Source organism: Mytilus californianus, unplaced genomic scaffold (assembly GCF_021869535.1).
Source record: "Mytilus californianus isolate M0D057914Y unplaced genomic scaffold, xbMytCali1.0.p SCAF_8, whole genome shotgun sequence".
NCBI classification, from domain to species: domain Eukaryota; kingdom Metazoa; phylum Mollusca; class Bivalvia; order Mytilida; family Mytilidae; genus Mytilus; species Mytilus californianus.
The window spans coordinates 15,619,691-15,641,708 of NW_026262734.1; the positions used below are offsets into that span (position 1 = coordinate 15,619,691).

Genomic DNA, 22,018 nt, shown 5'->3' on the forward strand with positions numbered 1-22,018 from the left:
CAGAGGAGGTGGGTTCTTGAACTGAAGTGTTAATCCCCCTCGAATTATTGACAGCACATAACAGTCTGAGGTAATTTTCTTCCACTGATTTAGGAAAAAACTTAACCTCCCCCCTACTGGTATTGATTTTTGAGGAACTTGTTGTAAATTTTCCCCTGGGGAAGCTGTCAATAACGTACGAGGGGGCAAGAACCTAGGTACTAGACCCAGGTTTCTTGGGACCCTTAAAACCACCAGAAGGCTTACCTGAGCTTTTTCCGGAGTTATTGGGTTTGTTCTGCGGTTTGCCGTAGTTATTCTTCCTTTTCTTAGCAGAAGAAGGAGGACCACCTGAAGCAGAAGTACTAGTAGAACTAGATGTAGCATTAACCGACCTCTTGCCATTAGTAACTTGTACACTAACTTTAACTGGAGGAGGGTTTTTGCTGAGTTCCTCTTGAACCCGCTGTAAGGGTAAACCAAACATCTTGTCAGTAAGTGGAGATTTCAGTAAAGAATCTTTCAAAGGCTCAGCAACAGAAATGTTTTCAAGAAACTCTGCTCTTTTAGATAGGGTGAAATTAGCAATAGAACCCATTAAAAGCAACTGAGATGAACCTAGAGCTTTATCCAGTTGAAGTAAGAAGGATCGTACTTCTGCTGGAACAACCGAATCTTCGCTGTTAAGCAAATGTCCGGTTGCACCTAGAAAATGTTCGGCTGTGCCAAGAACTTGAGAAGCACTACGAAGGAGATTCTCAGTCTTTGACCAAACAGGTTGAGTGAGACGAAGACCATCTACTGGCTTTTTTCCCAATAAAGATGACATAGATTTGTCACAACTGGGAACAAGTCTACCCAGTGAAGAATCGAAGATATCAAAATCCTTGTACTTAACCTGATCAGAAAAGGATGACATTCCAAATCCAGAGATATTGTTATTAGCAACCTTTTCACTAGCAGAATTAGCGATACCTTCATTAATAAATTGTAAAGCAAATGCCATATGGCCAGATTCAGGAAAAGAATTGTGAGAAGTCACAGTATCCTGAGAAATACCACAGGAAGCTTCAAAAGTTGAAGAAGGTTTCTTCGGCTTGGAAGGAGAGGCAAAAGGGATATGTGCTTCATCCCTCATCAAGGTATACACCTTATCCCTAAGATCCTTCAAGGATGGAGGATCCTCAGTCTCCTTGGTGGGAGGTTGTTGAGCTGACTTAGAAGAAGGCTCAGGGGCCGTCTTCGATACCTTGGGAGAAGAAGAACTTTCAACATCCTCATCAGTGAGGAAAGCCCTTTCATGACTCCCAGGGGAAACAGAAAGCTCGTCATCCTCCCTCTCATCACATTCTACAGACTTAGCTGGAGAAGGTTGATGAGAAGAAACTCTATTCTCCAGTAGAGACATACGACTGGATAGAGTACTAAATTCAGCCTTGAAAGACTCACCAAAGTCCAAAAGCAACTTCTGAAAACCATCCAAAGATGATGCATGATCAGAACCCTGAGTACCATGAGAAGAGCTAGAAGATTGAGCTCGAGAGTCAGGTACGGTGGTAGAAGGAGCTACTGCAGGAGTCAAAGATACTGCTACGGGTGGAGCAGGAGCTAAAGGTGGTGCAGTAGCTACCCCAGAAGGGGGACCATAGAAATTGTCCCTATAAGGCCAAAAACCAGGTTGGTTTGGCATAAACCCACCATAAGGGTAAGACTGTGGCCAAGGTGGCTGAGACCATGAGGGTAAAGGTTGTGTGCCCGTGTTGGGAAGCATATACCCACAATAGGATAATGGGGGTCTAGAACCTGGCAAGTTCAAGCCCATAGCTGTACCTGGGACAGAACTAATAGTACCCGATGAATTAACAGGCCTAGATAAAGTATGAGTCACCGAAGTTGATGTAGGTACCCCCCCAAAATGCATGGCCGAACCTTGTGAAAGGGTCGGATAGGTAGCATTACCAGACACCGTTGTCGAAACTCCGGTCATTGTACTGGTAGTTTGGGGGGGACTTAAAGGTAGTGACCCATCTAAGAGATAGTCCGAACCAGGAATATTTACATACGGACTATTCAAATTAAAGTCCATAATAAAATTTACTTTAGTCAAAAAAACACAAATAATTTGTTTAGAAATTCAAGCTAAACAAGGGAATAAATTTCCAATAATATACACAATATGAAAAGCAATTAAGCTATTCAAAAACTTTACAAACAACTAAACACTTCTCTGTTGAATCTGTATATATTTGCACGTGTGACCGATGTCGCAGATGGAAATTGAATGGGAGAATATGGGCAAACAGGGGTATATGTCCGGACCAGTGAGAGTACGTTTATTTTTAGTCGGGATTTTCCATCTGACCTATGACGCAATTGGGGTTACACTCAGAATTTATGATGGTAACGTATTTATAGCTATAAAATCAGAAAAGGATACCCCTCACTGCAATTCAGTACTGTAAGATTATTGAAGACTGTATATACAATTATCTCCCCTTTAACAAGTTTAGATCAGGATTATATTCGTGTGTGCATATCATCTGGTTGTGTTCTACAGTTGTGTAAAGTTTCATTAATATCTGTCTAACTGTTCAGAAGGAGTTGCACTTTCAAGGCACATGGACAGACTGACAAACTGTGTTTCTTACATCCCCCCAAGGTTTTGCAATGTTATGAATGACATAAATATAAAAAGCTGATTTTTAAGCAGTTTTCCCTCCATAGTTTGGGGAAACATTGTCCAAAATTAAATTTCAACTAAATAGTTTCTGTGAAACTTTCTAATATCCCTTGACATAATCCCTGCAAATGTAAAGTTATTAATTTGGTAAAAAGTCATATCCCTTTACCTAAGTATACCCATATAAATACCTGTATCCAGGGTTGAAGAAAAGTAAAATAGAAAGAGCCAGTGTAATATAACTGACAGTCACTTTGAACTTCTCATATTCATGCTTGTAGATATACCTGAAAAATATAAATACTTTGTATCATCGAAATCAGATAAAAAGAACTTGGAAATTTTTTTATTTGGTATTATTTAGTAAAGATAACTACAGACAGAGTGCACACGCTGAAATGTCTCGCCTGCTTTGCTGACCATTGGTTTTATGCTGAAAGTCTTAAAGATAAAGGTTTTACTACAAGTATCTCATAAACTTAACATTTTTAAAGATCCATGACAATAAGGTCAAGGTCAGATAAATCCTGTCAGACAGACATGTACAACTTACAATTATTCCATACACCAAATATACATGTAGCTTATGGTAATTGAAAAACAGACCAAAACAAAAAACTTATCATTGAACAATGAACCATAAAATTGAGGTCAAGGTCAGATAATACCTGCCAGACAGACCTGTACACCTAACAATCATTCCATTAACCAAATATAGTTGACCTATTGGTTATACAAATGTAGTACTTGAAAAACAGGCCAAAACACAAAATCTTAACACTGACCATGAAAGAAGGTCAAGGTCAGATGAAACTTGCAAGCTTACCATAATTCTATAGATAATACACTACATAAAGTTGACTTACTGCTTATAGTATCTGAGAAACAGACCTAATCATGTAACTTTAACCTTGATCACTGATCAATGAAATGAGGTTGAGGTCGGTTAAACCTTACTGATGGACATGTAGACGTTGCAAGAAATCCATATACTGTATATAGTTATCCTATTATCATAATAAGTGAGAAATTCACATAACGATAAAAAAAAAATTCTTTTTCAAGCAGTTTCTGTTGATGCACTATGCATATGTGTGTATAAATAAAGATATTTGTTAAGTTTTAGTTGAAATTTTATCTAATGAAAACTAAGTACACATCATAAATATCTAATTGTTTCTTATTTAATTACAATAATGATATGTTCCTTGGTTACAGTCCACCTTCAATTACAGCCATGAGATACTGTGGATTCATTATTATTCGTTGGATACCAATTTTCGTGGGTTTCGTGGGTACAGGGGAACCACGAATTCAAATGTTCAACAAATTACAAATGTTAATTTGGCTTTGTATGCAGAGATTGGCAAAACCATGAAATCAAATATCCATGAAAATGCAAGTGTTCCTCAATCCACAAAAATTGATACCCACGAAAATAAATGAATCCACAGTATACTGTGCATAATACTAGTATACTTACTTGTCTGCTTTGTTGAGTAGTGACACACTCACTTGTCCAAGAATAATACTCAAGTAAATTCTGAAAAATATAGTTCCAAACCTTATCACACATTAAATGAGACAGATGAAATCCAATATAAGTCAAATGATCAAGTTATCTTCATAAATGATAAATATTATAAAATAGGCAGTGAGTCAAAGTATGGGTTTCAATGATTGCTTGCAAACAGCCAAAATGATTCATACTGTGTAAACTGGCTTATATTTTTCAAACATCTAAATACTGAAAAAAAGGGTCAAAAGATAATGACTTTGCTGATATTGCAGGTTGAAATCTTGTCAACTTCACAAAGCTGTGATACAGGATTTTCTGAACTTAGCATAATGATATAGATAAAGGGAAATATTTTAATGAATCATTTTAAATAGGACTGTAGGACATTTGGTTAGACTTCATGGATGCAGGATTTTAGAAGATAAATCACACAAAAATCTTAATTTGAAAATATTATTCAATCATTAAATGCAATAAAATAAACATGAAAGTCAGGGAACTTGTACAAATCCTGTTGTTTTCATTTTGTTTGTTCGTAATTCTATTACTTATAGTATGTAAAGTAGATAGTCATATATACATGTATAGTACCGTACCCATTTTTGTGAGGTAGCACATCTTCCATATCTCTGAGAGAGTTTTTGCGACCTAGTACCTTCTGGTTAAGTTCTTTCCCTGTTGCTCTAACTTGTGGATCGTCTGACTTATCAGCCCTAGATCAATAAAGGTAACAAAGTATTAGTACTATATTCAAAACTCTGGTATGTACAATGTTACAGTACCCAGAATTTTACATATAAATTTCTCTACATATATATATACATATAAGTACGTCTAAACAAGTGACAACTCTATGACAGATCCATCCATTGGATCACCAGTGAAGGTGATACACGGCTGAAAACACATATTATTCATAATTACTCTAAATATCAGCACAACAATGTTAAATCTGCAAATTTTCTGAAGCAAATTTTTTTTCTTCCCATGCCAGTATTCAAACTCATGCTATTGGGATATCGTGACAACACCGCCTGTACTTCTCTTTCAAATCTCACCACTTCTCCCTATCTGTTTCAAAAAGAGAAGTCACTTCTCCCTATGATTCTGAAGTAGTGTGAACCCTGAGACAGACATGTACACCTTACAATCAATCTATGCATTAAATATAGTTGACCTATATTACTTTTAGTATCTAAGAAACAAACTTAACCATGAAAATTTAACATTGACCAATGAACTGTGAAAATGAGGTCAAGGTAAAAAAAAACCTGCCAGACTGACATGTACATCGTAAAATATTTCCATACATTAATATAGTTGACCTATTGCATGTAGTATTAGAAAAAAAAGACCAAAACACAAAAACTTAACTTTAACCACTGAACCATGAAAATGAGGTCAAGATCAGATGACACCTGCCAGTTGGACATGTACACCTTACAATCATTCCATACACCAAATATAGTTGACCTATTGCTTATAGTATCTGATATATGGACTTGACCACGAAAACTTAACCTTGTTCACTCAACTATAAATATCTGTTTTTGATTGTATTGTAATTTGTATGTGAGGGCCTCAGGGAAGATTAGTTTATTGTATCTAACTGAGTTTACCCTTTTTAAATAAAGAATTTATTATTATTATTATTATTATTATTATTATAACCATGAAATGAGGTCGAGGTCAGATGAAATCTGTCTGTCAAGCATGAGGACCTTGCAAGGTACGAACTTACCAAATATAGTTATCCTAGGCCTATTACTCATAATAAGAGAGAAATTAACATTACAAAAAGTCTTTTTTTCAAGTACCGTAGTCACTGAACCATGAAAATAAGTTCAAGGACAATGGACATATGACAGATGGAAACTTTATAACATAAGGCATATATAAACAAAGTATGAAGCATCCAGGTCTTCCTCCTAAAATATTTAAGCTTTTAAGTAGTTAGTTAACAACGCCGCTGCCGTCGCCAGATCACTATCCCTATGTCGAGCTTTCTGCGACAGAAGTCACAGGCTCGACAAATATGGACAATTTCAAGAGTCAAGTCAACAGCTCTCCAAGTTTCATGAGGGAAATCCCCCATAAATCAGGAAAGTTGGCAGGTCTTTGATAAAATAAAATCTACCCTCACAAGAATACATGAACACTGAAATACTGAGAACCCAACTTGGGCCAAGGAAACTCATATTGCCATGGTATACTGGAAAGAGGATACACCAGATCATATTAAAAACATATCTGTAGTTCAGTGGTTGTTGTTGGTTCATGTCTGTCATATTTGTTTTTCGTAACATGTTTTGTTATAAATTAGGCCATTAGTTTTCTGTATTGAATTGTTTCACAATTTTTATGTCGGGACCTTTTACAGCCGACTATATGGTATGAGTTTTTCTCATTGTTGAAGGCCGTATGGTTGTCTATAATTGCTTTCATCCACTTCAATTGAACTTTGGTGGATAGTTGTCTAATTAGCAATCATACCACATCTCCTTATTTTTATAATTAACCGTTACTGAGAACTCAATGGAGACGAGTCTTATACATGTTATATAAATTATAAGAGAATTGTAAGGAAGAAATGTAACATGTACAGATAATGCACAACAAATAAGTGTGTTCAGAGTTTCCTTTCTAAAAATGAAATAAGTTACAGGTTACAAAGACTGATTTGCTATTAAAAAGATTAAACCCATAAAAATGTTTGGGTTCGAAATTAAGGTTGGTCTGGAAACCCTAAACACATTCATTTCCCTTTAATTTTTTGCCCATGATGAAATGTATGATGATAAGTATATATACAGAGACTTACAAAATGTGCAAATGTATGTGTTTACTGTGTGATTGTTCTGTCATTTGGCTACATCCTGTTATTCATTCACATACCCACTGACATGCCATTAAAGGTTATTCATTCACATACCCACTGACATGCCATTAAAACAATTTTACCTTTTAAGAGATTCATGTATCTTTTTAAGTCTATATCTTTGATGTGCCACCCCATTCAGACATTTTTTCTGCAGCAGTCCAAGTTCTTCCAATGTCTTCTTGTATGATTCATGATCTTCCTAAAATAATATTCACATTTATTTGTCAGGAAAATAGACTATAAAGAGGTTTGCATTTTTTAATTTCAATTTTGAATTCACCCTTTCAGAATAAAATTCTATTCTATAATAAGATAAGAAAAATTTATTTTGATTCGGCATAAGTTAAATATACAACACAAGCTCTAAGGAGCTTTTGACAGAGTATAAAAACATATACATAACATAAAAACAGTCTAAGATATAAAACAACCTGTAATACAAAGTTGAATCTCACACACATAGCATGCAATAATAAATTGCTTCACCAGGCGCAGCTGGATACGACCACAGAGGTCCAACCCTGAACAGTTGGGGCAAAAATGGACACAATATTCGCACTTGATACAGGTCTAAATTTGGATTGTAATTAAATATTTGACACATAATAGGTTTCTGACACAGAATAACTGTAGACAAAGAACTTAGAATTGGTTATATGATTTGAATTTATATTCAATTTTTTGCTTTTCTGCAATACACTGCCTGTGCGAATTGACCCCCCCCAAAAAAAAATAAATAAAAATTCGTAAGGGTTCCGCGGAACCCAGTGTCTCGCCTACTTTTGCTGTTAATCGCAGGCTCAACAAAAATGAGGAAAAAAATTAATAAAAATATTCCTCTCTATACTATCTTTTGATTGTAAGTAGCTTCTGTCCAAGTTTGGTAAAAATCCAGGATAGTTTATGAATCTAATAAATGTTTTAAAAACTTAAACTGCAGACTGTAGGTAATGTTAACTGGAAGAAAAACAAAGTCCATTTATAAGAAAAGTACGGAAAAAATCGAACAAAATTTTAACAAAATTTTCTTCTAGATACTAGCTTTTAATCATAAACAAGCTTCTGTCCAAGTTTGGTACAAATCCAGGATAGTTTAAGAAAGTTGTTAAAATTCTAAAAACTTTAACCACAGAGTGAATGTAATGTTAACTGGCAGAAAAACTAAGTCCAATTATAAGTAAAATATGGGAAAAAATGGATTTTTTTTTTTACAAAATTTACTTCTGGATACTATCTTATGATCATAAACAAGCTTCTTTCCAAATTTGGTAGAAATCCAGGATAGTTTAAGAAAGTTATTAAAATTTCAAAAACTTTAACCACAGAGTGAATGTAATGTTTCTTGGCAGAAAAACTAAGTCCATTTATAAGTAAAATACGGAAAAAATGGAATTTTTTTTTTACAAAATTTACTTTTGAATATTATCTTATGATCATAAACAAGCTTCTGTCCAAGTTTGGTAGAAATCCAGGTTAGTTTAAGAAAGTTATCAAAATTTCAAAAACTTTAACCACAGAGTGAATATTTGTGGACGCCGCCGCCGACGACGACGACGACGCCGACGGAATGTAGGATCGCTATGTCTCGCTTTTTCGACAAAAGTCGAAGGCTCGACAAAAATTAACCCATTGTTTTTTTGCTTTTGTGCAATACACTATGCTGTTGCATATTGACCCCCCCCCCCCCCCTTTTTGGCAAAAAAAAAAAATATGTGAAGAAATTTTGTTTAATTTCTAAAATCTGAAAAAATTGCCCTCTTTTGTGGTCATAAACCTTATGGTAAAATTTCATAGAAATCCATACACTTAATAAACAAAATTTATTGTCCGGAAACCAATGTGTCTTCAAACGACGACAATGACATGATACCAAATTTACGAGGTTGTATAAAAATCTAATAAAAAAGTTTAGAACTATAATATATGCTTTGAGATCTAGAAATTTCAAAGAACAGAATATTTTCAAAATTAATTGATTACCCAATTTCTGGAAATATGTGTCAGAAATTAAAATTTAAATATATAAAAATTTGTGAAGAAATACATCAATACTAGTCCTAAGCAACATAAATAATAAACAGCTCAAGAGTTATCTGCAAGCGACATTCCAAACCGTTCCAGGACTGAACAAGACTTTTAAAATGTGAAAAACTATTTTCAGTCCTGAAATGGTTTGGAAGGCTGTTCCATAAAGTTGCAGCAGCAAATTTGAAAGATTTTTTACCGTAATGGGTTGACTTTACCTATGGATAATATTGTCAAAAGAATACATAAAAACATTGTGATTGGCTAACAACAACATCAACAATGTAAACTCAACCAATGAAATTTACCATATTCAATTTATGTACTCAAAATGAACCACCAGTTCAATTACTAAATGTACATTTGATTGTAATTAATTTTATGCATAAAAGTTTTTTTTAAAGTATTGTTTTCTTAACAGTACGTAATAGAAGGTTATTGATTTGTTTTTCTATTAAAATGACATTAAACATTGTTCTTAAAGATATTAAGTCCTTTCTTAAAAACTTTATAGTAAATTTTGTAGGATCAATAATTATCAAATGTATTTTAAATAGTAATAATTATGTTACATACATGCATTGTAACACAGTGGAAATAACGTAAACAATTGAAGGTTAATAAGGGGATTAGTTTCTAATTTAATGCATTTGGCAGAAGAAGAAAATGTTTTGAAAACAAAGTGAAACTTAAAATAAATTATGAAATTAAAAATATTTTTATTTTATAATTCATACAAAGCTCTATTACTTGATGTGATTTACTTTGCTTCCATTTTGAGTGTTTTTCATATTGATAAAATTGTGGAATGTGATCAATTTCAATGTGTTTTTCAACAAGTGCACTAAATTACTTTATATGAATATAAGGAGATAAGACACAAGGACAAGAATTCAAACAACTACATTATGTAATTATTCTTATGTCTACAGGTCAAGTATGGCCTTGAACAATGAAAATACCCATACTTTATGTGATTGGAACGGAGGGATACAAAGATTTGGTTGTTTGTATATTGATATGCACTTTATAAAGCTGACTAATCCAGTGTTATAAAAGATTTTTTTCATTCAAGAAAGTCTAGGTTGCTGTAAAAGACTCTTAAGATATACAACTATTTTAGTTACAATATAAAAATAAGATAATGTGGTATGATTGCCAATGAGACAACTCTCCACAAGGGACCAAAAGACACAGAAATTAACAACTATAGGTCACCATACAGCCTTCAAAAATGAGTAAAACCCATACCGCATAATCAGCTATAAAAGGCCTTGAAATGACAAATGTAAAACAATTCAAACAAGAAAACTAATGGCCTGATTTATGTACAAAATAATGAATGAAAAACAAATATGATATACAGCAACAAACGACAACCACTGAATTACAGGCTCCTGACATGGGACAGGCACATACAGAATGAATGCGGCAGGGTTAAACTAGTTTGAAGGTGCGCCAACCCTCTCCCTCACCTGGGACAGTGATGTAACAGTACAACCTGTAATGTACACTATACTGGACTCATCAAGATCAGCTAGGACTCACCATTTCAAATAAGTGAGGATACATAAGTATGTTGTACTGACAATTGATTTTTTCTTTAAGACACAGATCATGATTTCTTCATTTGTAAACAGCTTCAATTTCAGAAATAGAAAAGTTTATCCCTGCATTTATATAACCAAGAAAACTTTCAAAATGACAGATCCACATTCATTTTTTAAGACATTGGTCATTAAATGAAAAAAAAATACTTTGACATCATCATTTCTTCTCACATAGATTCAATTTAATTCTTATCAGACAAAGAAGGCAATGTTACAATGGTTCATTGAAATTCTTCGAGAATAACCTGGGACTATTATCTATTTATATAAGTGCAATACTCTCAGGAACACCCCCAAAAAATAGAACAGTTCGTAATGTAAGTTGTAACAACAATATTACCACAAATAATCATATTTAACACGCTTCCTATAACATTTCTAACACTACTTCAGAATCATAGGGAGAAGTGACTTCTTTTTTTTGAAACTGGTAGGGAGGAGTGGTGAGACTTAAACAGTGTTAAAAAAGAAGTGTTTGTTAGCTCGCGGTGCTACAATGTTTAGTTTTTGCCATAATATAAAGTTGTATATTGATCAATTCATACCTGAGAATACAATTAAAGTAACAGTTGTTTCAGTTTATGTCTTAAATAGTTACACAATTATATTTTTTCCTTTTCAAAAACTACCAACTAAATATTTGGAACTAGAAAGAACTTTTTTTTATAGCAAACTGGAAAGACAGTATCACATAGCAATCAAAAAACTATTCTGTTTATGTTTATGAAATTTATTGTTTCTCATTAAAGAGATATACATTTTGTATAAATTTAACAAAAAAATAATACAACAATAATCATGATAATCAATTAATTGAAACAATGCATTTACAGATGTACATATTTAAGAAAATAAAAAATGTTTGAAAAGTGATTTGGAAAGGAATATGATGCTTTTAATCATTGTTAATGCCATAAATGAATGAAACATTAACTAAAGGCAATTTTTATCGCGTTCTAACATGTCTAATGAAGTAACAAACTTATTTTGCCACAAATCAGAATGTTTTGATATATGCTCTCGACTAACAAGTACCGGAAGAGAAAGAAAATACTTCATAAAAAGAAATGAAATCCTTTAAATCTTTGAATTTCTTTACTTGTAAATGAAAATTGCTGTTTTATCAACCTGATAAAAATGGAAAATTGCTGATGAAAGCCACTGCAAGCAACTAATGTGAACATAAGGGTGACTAGATATCACTTTTGATGGTCGGGCAAAGCGAAGTGACGCATGGGAAAGCGACTTCTTTGCTCCAGTCACCTGCTAGTGTGAGCCCTGCTATTAACAACAACTACAACATGTACACCCAGCAGGCACAGCAACGTTGATTCAACATTGAATAAACGTCGGATTTCAACGTTGAATCAATGTTGAAAAGTAGTGTTGGATTGAAAATTGATATGACGTTGAAAACATAACGTTGATTCAACGTCAGCTTCTAACGTTGAAAATAGGTTGAATTTTGGTCTAAATTTGGTCAATGCAAGTTGAAAACAAGTCGAATGATGGTTGAACTGTGGTAAGTATATGTTGAAATTAGGTCGAATGCTGGTTGGACTGTGGTCAGTAAATGTTGAAATCAGGTCGAATGCTGGTTGAACTGTAGTCAGTGTATGTTAAAATTAGGTCGAATGCTGGTTGAACTATGTTCAGCGTATGCTGAAAACATGTCGAATGTTGGTTGAACTGTGGTCAGTGTATGTTGAAATCAGGTCGAATGCTCGTTGTTCTGTGGTCAGTGTGTGCTGAAAACCTGTCGAATGTTGATTGAACTGTGGTCAGTGTATGTTGAAAATAGGTAGGATTTGGGCCCAGGTAGACTGTTTTAGGCTTAGCGTTAATGCAAGTCGAATATCGAAATGTGGTCAATGTTGAGAATATGATTTTGAACATTGGTTAAATTGTGGGTTAACAGCTGAAATCATTACCACTTATTATATCTATATCAGTGCCAATTTATGTGTAATAAAATTTTCACAAAACTATATGTACTAGTCATGTGTCGGTGGTTGGTGTACATGTAGTCTGTTGCAGAGTTCATTATCTAGGAGATTTCTGCCTGTTCCAATATTTCCCTTTTTGTATTTCGCTAAATTTTATGATTAAGTGGAAAATAAGTCATTCCCTTTGTTTTGGTAATTATTATACTGGTAATGAGACCACTCACTTCTGAATCTGGTGTTTATGATACAAGACTTGACAAGAAGAACAGGCACAACTTATTAACCTTACCAGGCATAGATAATCTTAAACTTTATTGTAGTGTCAGTTGGCATACATTTTTGTACTTTCATAGACAGGATCATGTGTGTTCATACACAAAATATATTTGTGTCATAAAACAGTAATTATATAACATGTTGCTCACGTATGCATCTTACAATTTCAAACAAACACAAACTGAATACTTAATTTTATTTAAAATGTTTATCCTTTTGCTAGACACATTCCCGATATTTCAGGGCGTATTTTAGGTATATTGCACACAAGTTCCATATTATTGTCCATGTTGCACATTTGTGACTTGTAGCTATATAGCATCTGCAACAAAAAAAAACCATATTATACTATCTTTATCATAACTAGGTTAATATTATTTTGCAGCTCAAATAAAGAACACTACTGTCACAAATGACTGTAATATGTGAACAAATAATCTCTGTACGATGATATTGTTATTTTTAAAAATATTTATTGAGAGCAACCATGTGCTTTTTTTAAACTTGAGTTCATATATAATAAAAAAAATCATTTTTAATACAAAAAACCTATAGATTTTAGTAGACAATGATGCTAGAGCACATTTAAAAGAAATTGTGACAAAATCTCACACAATTTTTAATGTGGAAAACAATGATATATATTTCAATACTCACCTCTTATTATTTCAAAAAAGCTTGAACCACCAAAGGCATGCCGTTTATTCTTTTTACCCGTCATGTATTTTTCAGACATGGGTTTATTGGTGAAGACATCTACAAAAAAGACACTTTTAAGTGCAGCATTTCCAAATTGTCACAACTCCTTCTGTAACTTGAAATAGAAAAATAAAGTTTCATATGTGTGAAACGCTTACAAAATTTGGACTTCCAAATCCTTTCTCAATTTGGTTGAAAATCTTTAAGTTCAATTATTTTTATTGTAGCATTAAGGGAAATTTGTCCTGTAGAATCCAACAAGATTCGGGAATCAGTGGGGATCCGGAAATTTTTATAAGGGGGTCCACTGAGTGCATAGGGGGCACACTCTAGTCATGCTTCAGTGATTTCTTATACAGTCAACCAATTTTTTCCCTCAAAAGGTTCGCCTCTGGGACCAAGGGCTTTAGAATTAATTTTAATTCGAAATGATAGATTGAAGATCTCACAATAAGCTAATGGCATTTCAATTTATTTTATCTTGACAGTCACTCATCTTGAAAAACAATAATACACCACAAGCACCGAGATCTTGACAGTCACTCATCTTGAGAAACAATGATGCACCACAAGCACCGACATCTTGACAGTCACTCATCTTAAGATACAATATTGCACCGCAAGCACCGAGATCTTGACAATCACTCATCTTGTGATACAATATTGCACCGCAAGCACCAAGATCTTGACAGTCACTCATCTTGAGATACAATAATGCCCCACAAGCAACGAGATCTTGACAGTCATGCACTCACCTTGAGATACAATAATGGCCCACAAGCACCGAGATCTTGACAGTCACTCATCTTAAGATACAATAATGCCCCACAAGCACCGAGATCTTGACAGTCACTCATCTTGAGATACAATATTGCAACGCAAGCACCGAGATCTTGACAGTCACTCATCTTGAGATACAATAAGGCCTCACAAGCACCAAGATCTTGACAGTTTCTCATCTTGAGATACAGTAATGCCCCACAAGCACCGAGATCTTTACAGCAACTCATATTGTTCAGTAGCGGATCCCGAAAATTTTCATAAGGGTTGGCCCACTGACTGCCCTAAGAGGGGGCCCGCTCCAGTCATGCTTCAGTGATTCCATTCATAATCAACCAAATTTTTCCCACAAAAGGGGGGGACCCGCCTATGTTGTTAGTATAAAACCCATAAAACAACGCGTTTCGGCAGATAAATCTTTGGGTGGTCACCTTAAGATGCTTTAGCTGTATTTGGCAAAACTTATAGGAATTTTTGGTCCTCAATGCGCTTCAACTTCGTACTTTATTTGACCTTTTTAACATTTTTTGAATCGATCGTAACTGACGAGTCTTTTGTAGACGAAACGCGCGTCTGTTATAAATATAGAATTTCAATCCTGGTATCTATGATGAGTTTATTTATACTTTCATATAATTCAAAATGAATATTATTCATTATTCTGCTCTTTGGTCGGGTTGTTGTCTCTTTGACATATTCCCCATTTCCATTCTCATTTTATTCATGTATAATTTATTTTATTGATATATTTCATTATATATTTAAATATTTCATCAATTAATATTTTCAGCATGTTTGCTACACTCAAACAGTAGTTCAACTTTGACCCTAAGTTTACATTCTTCTTCAAACTGCAATAAATTCAAGTCTTACCCATGTGATACGTCTTTTTTTTAATTTTACGTATACATGCATATGGGTTATGTTTAAATATTAAAACTCAAGGAATATTGTCTATTTCCTTGAATGTTTTGGGCTGTAATAATTCAGTACGGTCAATTGAGCAAGCATCTATTTCGACTTTATCATAACTCAGTATCAAATATACCACTTTGAAATTGGTCAGATTGTGTATTAATGTGTTATGGTCACACGTGTTTCTTATCCGCCGTATTGCTTCACATGATTAGTAAATCTTCGGAATACATGCTGTGAGTGACATCTATTCTGATGCAGAGAAAACAATTTGTTTGTTTTAAATGTATTCCAAGGTCAAGAATGCCATGTGTTGTAAATCTTTGACTTTTAATTACATCAACATATAAAATATCGATTTTGAGATTACATAGGTGAACTTCAAAAAAGGAGTTATAATTATTTGCCATACTTGCGGGGAAAGCGAATAATTACAGCTACAATAAAAATGATACTGTTTACATTAAATTATCATATAACTATTATTAAAGCAAACAATGAATGAAAATTATACTTACTTTGCACTGCTTCGAGCAAATATTAACTTGTTGTGGTAATCATATTGGCGCAAATAAATTCGAAATGTCGGCCTCATACGCATGCGCAAATTAGAAAAAGAAATCTCTTTCGCGTAAGTTAATTCATTCGCTCTTATCGTGTAAATTTGAAGATTTATATACACATGAAACAGTAATCATTGTTTTTATTCAAAAACATCAGTAAACCAATATATAATAACAAATAACAATAAAATGTGATTATTTAAACAGGAAGGATTTTATTTGTCTTTGTCACAACATTGTTGGAGGGGATATTTCAGGAATAGCCCAAGGAAGATCTATGGCCTGACTTGGGGTTTCTAGAGTAATAAAAAAAAATCAACAAAAAGGGAAATCAATAATGAAAATCAATATGTAAAACAATACCATGTTCTAGTGAATTCCAAATTATTAACCTTAAATAAACCTTTTATCAACGTTATAATTTCAACCTATCAAAACATTGAAAGCATTAACTTAAATGCAATGTTGATTCAACGTTGACAGTTCAACGTTGATATTTTTAACCACAAATCAACGTTGATTCAACAACATGATTTAAACGTTGATAGGATTGACGTTGATACAACGTTGATTTTACGTTGATCAACGCTACAACCAAATTTCAACATATTTTCGACGTTGGTTCAACGTTGTGTGCCTGCTGGGCATGTACCTGATCATGAATTATTGATAATTTTACACCACTTGTGTGACATGTCCATAGAAAGTGGGTGATAAAAATTCAGTGTCAGATGCAAATTTGGACAAATTCATTATTCATAATCTTCTTCTAAATTTAAATTCTTTCCATGTATAAGAAAATCCATTTCAGAGGGTATCCTCTAACTGGGAGATTAACTACCTTAGGCCTTGTTCCAAATAAACTATTTAATTCATTTGTCCCAAACTGTTACATGTATGAAAAGTGTGTAATCAGAAGTTAAATATAGTCAAATTAACAAGTTTCAAGGCCAAAAAACATGATAATGAAATGTTTTACCTTGAACTCACTGGCAGTGTCATTCAACCTTATCAGCTGTTCAAACTGTGACAAGCCACAAGGAGAGGTTTAATTAAATGCAATATTGCACTCAAATCAGGTACATTATCCATTTGTGTATGGCATCCTATAATAGCACATAGAATATAAAAAGAAAAATAACTGTCATCTTGCGCAGAACGTAGACTGATAAATGAGGCCATAAAATGTTTGATTTCATCAGAATTCGAATAGTGCATTCTGTTATGACCATATGATTTTTAACCACTGCAATATTACCTCTAGCTGCATATAATCTTTTTCTAGGTCTTCCAAGTCCTCCATCATGGAGCTAACAATAGTATTTCCACATTTTTCTCCACTTTTTTCTTGGTCTGACTGATCATCCATTTCTGCATGCAAAGTTCCTTTGAACAAATTACTTCCGGTTTTAGTTCAAAAGGTCATTACACGTGAATAATATAAAATCTGTGTACCCAGTAAAAAACAAATTCAAGAAACGCCAAAAAAGTGGCTCAGGAGCAATTATACCCTTTGAATCAATTGACAAGACATTATATAGGGACACAGCAAATTGCACCTGCTTTGTCACGTCTGAAGACAGGATACATTATTGGATAATTGCCCTAGCCGAAATAATATGGGTTGAATCAAGTGAAACATATGATATTGTCTGGAGAGATAGAAAAGATAGCAAGAACGATATGATAAATCAAACAGAATTCATAGTAAGTGATAATCAATCAAATATTAAGGACAATGAAGATGATTTTCTGTACAAAGTTATTGTTTATCTATCCACTGGTAAAGTGATGATTCAAGGCAGGGAATGGCAACACTTTGGTGATTATGTTTTTGACAAATGTCTACAACATATTAAAAAAGGTATAGACAGTCACGATCAAACATCTGTAAAGGAAGTTCTCTCAACACCTTTAACAAAGGACAATCCAGGACAGGAAATAGATACAAATTTACAAAATTCTAATGACCGTGCTACAGTCACCAAAACTGCTACAGATGTAGATGTTCAAATGAAATCCCCAGTAACCAAACACACACCAGATGACGACCCAAAGCATCAGTCAGTTGAAAATATAATTAATAAACTCTTGAACCCTGTTATAAATAGTTTGTCAGTGTTAGAGGGGGCTGTAGTGGACATAAAATCATCAGTGTCAAATTTACTGGTAAATAATCAGGATTACAAAGATGTAATTTCTAAAGAACTAAAAGATATGGGGAAAACATTCAGTCAATCGCCTACTCACTTAACAAACAATATGCTTGAAAAACAACTAAAAGAAAAAGATACCGAAGCGAAAAAACTGAATCAAAAAATTGAAGACATGTCCAAAATGCATGAAAAACAGTGCATTAAGTTACAATCAGAGTTCGCTTCAAGAGAAGAAAAATTATTAGAAAAAGTAGAAGAAGTAAACAAACTGAGAGATATAACAATTAGGGATAATGAAAAACTTGCTATTATTGTAAATATAACACAGGAAAAGCAAACAGACTTAAAACAAGAATTTCAGAACAAATTAGATGAAAAAGACAAAATGATAACCACTCTTCAAGATCGGATCCAAAACTATTTGTATGATGTAAATGGAGAACCATGGTGTAAGAAAGTTGATAATGGAGAAAATAAAATGGAGAAAAGAGAGAGCATTATTGCCACTGACAAGAACAATGACAATAGGAGTGAAATCCAAACAATTACTAATCAATCTGTATCTAGTGAAGATTACCAAAATAGAAATGAAAAAGAAGAAGGTACAAATAACAGAAATGAATATGACATTTTATTTCTACATGATTCCATATGCAATGATATAGATATGAGGCGATTGATTGCTGGTTGCAAAAGAAATGGTGAAAAACAGGCTACTTACACTATTGAAGATACCACTTCATTCGTATCACAAATCAGCTATGCTCAAACTTTAATTTTACATATTGGAATTAACAACTTAAAATCCCAGCCCGCTGAAGATGTTTTTACCCAATTCATAGAACTAATAAATCAGGCACATCAAAAGTGTGATAGGATAGTTATATCACTTCCTACTCCATCACGAGCAAGACATCTAAACAACAGAGTCAAAAGTCTGAATTATCTCATAAGAACTAAACTGGAAAGATCCGAAAAAATAACTTTTTGCTACAACAGTAATTTCTCACTAAATGGTGAAGCAATAGAACAATTATTCTTCAATAACACCAAGTTATCGAGAGAACATGGTATAAAATTACTGGCAGGGAACCTACGAAGAGCACTATTTCCTGAATTGAGATCAAGACAATATGACAATGCTCACAGCAAACCAACTTATGAGAGACCGTACTCTTATAGTTCGAATGAACAATCAAGGCCACAAGAAAGGAGTTACCCAAATGACTATCAGAGAAACATTAGTTACAACCTACCTTATAATGAAAGGCATACACAACTATTTGAACCAGACAAATTAGCTGGTAGAATTGCTTCTGCCATAAAAGAAGCACTAAGATTTTAATACATAGTTATATATTACACTTGTCAAAAAACTGTAGCTAATGAAATTCATAAAATCTTAGCGGTTTTACATGTATAATATTGTATATAGGTGAAGATAGTTTTCATTTTTATTGAGATTTGAATTTTCACTTTAATTCTTTTTAAAGATTTCAATGTTTACAAGGTTAACCTTTTTTGACCAAGAAAGTACAAATCTAAGTTCATTTCAAGTAAAAGCTAATATTTTATGGAACAAGAAAGATAACTCTTGTCCAATTAAGATATGATGATATGCAGGATACTATGCAAAGTCTGTACTGTTGAAATGGTCATTTTAATTTGTCATAATGTGTATTAAAGTGTCAAAATGCATTTCTGTAAGTTCCTGGAATGTAAATGGTTTATTTAGAAATATAAATAAACAAAGAACATGTAAATTGAGTGATGATAATATTAGTAAATATATGAAATCTGATATAGTATGCCTATCAGAAACACATGCAAACTCAAAAGATGTTTTACAATTTGAAGGCTATAAATGTTTCATGAACTGTCGTGTAAATGAATCTAAGAAACCAAGTGGTGGTCTCGCAACTTTTATTAAAAGAAGTATTATACATGGTATTCAATTGGTTGATAAATCAGTAAAAGATATGTTTTGGTTTAAATTAGACAAAAGGTTTTTTAAATTTTCTAAAGATTTATTTTTGTGTTTTGTGTACATTTCTCCAAAGAATTCCTCTTACACATTAAAAACAAATTGTGATAGAATAATTTTTGAAAAATTAGAGAGGGATATCTCAAAATTTAGTCAGTTGGGAGATATTATGGTAATGGGGGATTTAAATGCTCACATTAACAAAGGGGATCAAGATTTTATAGTAAATGACTCAGATCATGTTCTTGACAATTTTTTACCACTTAATTATGTGGCAGATAATATACAAAAATTTCGTAATACTGAACTACATCAAAACACAAATGAATATGGAAAGAATATTGTTAACTTATGTATTGATGCTCAACTTAGAATTTTAAATGGTAGAACCATTGGTGATTCATTAGGGAAAATAACATATCATAACTATATTGGAGCTTCAATTGATGATTATTGCATTTGTAACTCAAATTTTTTACAAAATATTGTGAGTTTTGAGGTGGATGAATTCAATCCTATACTTTCTGACCACTGTCCTATACATGTAAAAATTCTATCTCAATTTTCTGATACAAATTTACAAGATTGTTTAAAGAAAAATATGAGAAACATTAGATGGAATGATACTAAGGAGATTTCTTTCAAGTCAAACTTATTAAATTTTGATTTTAATCAATTATGTGAAGACTTAGAAAACATTAATAAATCACTAGACAAAAAAGGTTTTTGTACAGTATTAAATGAAAAAGTTTCTGAATTTTCTTCTTTTTTGATTGGTGCTGCAACAAAAAGTACAAAAAACATTTCAAATAAACCAAATTTTCAGAAACGGAGAAAAAAGAAAAAGTTGTGGTATGACGACGAGTGTGAAGTTAAATACAGACATGTGAAACAATTGGCTAGGAATTTAAGTAATAATCCTTGGGACAAAAATTTGAGACAAAAAGTTGCTTTTAATAAAAAAGAATTCAATAAATTAACCAGAAAGAAACATAGACTATTTAAAAATAAATTATTGGAAAATATTTTAGAATCTGAAGACAAAAACCCATCAGAATTTTGGAAGTCAGTTAACCAGTTAAAAGAAAAAGTGAGTAACGACCCAAGTTGTAATATATCCCCAAAAGAATGGTTGAATTATTTTAGTCAATTAATGAATATAGATCATATAAATAGATATGAAAATGAAGATATACACATATCTTCTCATAAAAATCAAAATATTGAAATTTTAAATTCAGAGATTACGACTGAGGAGGTACAGAAAGCAGCAAAGAAGTTGAAGTTGGGAAAGGCCAGTGGGCCTGATGGTATATTAAATGAAATGTTAAAAATTACTTATAATATTAATGCAAAAGTGTTTGTTTGTATTTTCAATGCTATATTAAAATGTGAAATCTATCCTGATTTATGGAGAGAAAATTTCATAAAACCAATCTTCAAAGGAGGTTGTTTTAATGACCCCTCTAATTATAGAGGAATTGCAGTATCTAGTTGTTTTGGAAAATTTTTTACTAAAATATTATCAAACAGGCTAGATGATTTTCTAGAGAAAAATAATATTGTTTGCAGTGAACAAATTGGATTTAAGAAACACTGTAGAACTAGTGATCATATTTTAACCTTAAAATGTCTTATTGATAAGGCCTTCAAGTTATCTAAATCATTGTATGTTTGTTTTATTGATTTTAAGAAGGCGTTTGATACAGTTAACAGAGAAGCATTATTATATAAATTGTCCTGTTATAACCTATCAGGTTGTTTTTTCAATATTTTGAAAAATATGTATGATGAAGTTAAATACTCAATTAAATTTACAGAAGGTGAAACAACGTCGTTTTCATCAAAAGTAGGAGTAAAACAAGGATGTATTTTAAGTCCATCACTTTTTTCATTATATGTTAATGATATTGTCAAAATATTTGACAACTCATGTGACCCCACTATATTAAACAATGTAAATTTATCATGTCTTATGTATGCAGATGATATTGTTTTGATATCA

At 32.8% G+C, this 22,018-nt stretch overlaps 1 protein-coding gene and 1 long non-coding RNA gene across 4 annotated transcripts in view; both read right to left on the reverse strand.

Annotated features, from left to right (window-relative positions):
• The window catches only part of LOC127712106 (ion channel TACAN-like), a 35,107-nt gene extending 17,831 nt beyond the window's left edge, over positions 1–17,276 (reverse strand). For all 3 annotated transcript variants that reach the window (XR_007986940.1, XM_052218314.1, XM_052218312.1), the window contains exons 1-5: positions 17,132–17,276; positions 7,140–7,258; positions 4,775–4,891; positions 4,143–4,202; positions 2,851–2,946 (exon numbers count right to left, since the gene is read on the reverse strand). Coding sequence is in view for 2 of the 3 variants with exons in the window: in XM_052218314.1 (XP_052074274.1) it covers positions 2,851–2,946; positions 4,143–4,202; positions 4,775–4,891; positions 7,140–7,258; positions 17,132–17,242 (503 nt within the window). In the remaining variant the exon portion in view is untranslated. The remainder of the gene's footprint in view (positions 1–2,850; positions 2,947–4,142; positions 4,203–4,774; positions 4,892–7,139; positions 7,259–17,131) is intronic.
• Positions 13,099–13,609, reverse strand: LOC127712108 (uncharacterized). Its single transcript, XR_007986941.1, has 2 exons — positions 13,574–13,609; positions 13,099–13,238 (listed from the first exon to the last, which is right to left on the reverse strand). It is a non-coding gene; the product is annotated as an uncharacterized LOC127712108 (long non-coding RNA).
• Positions 17,277–22,018: the final 4,742 nt, after the last annotated feature.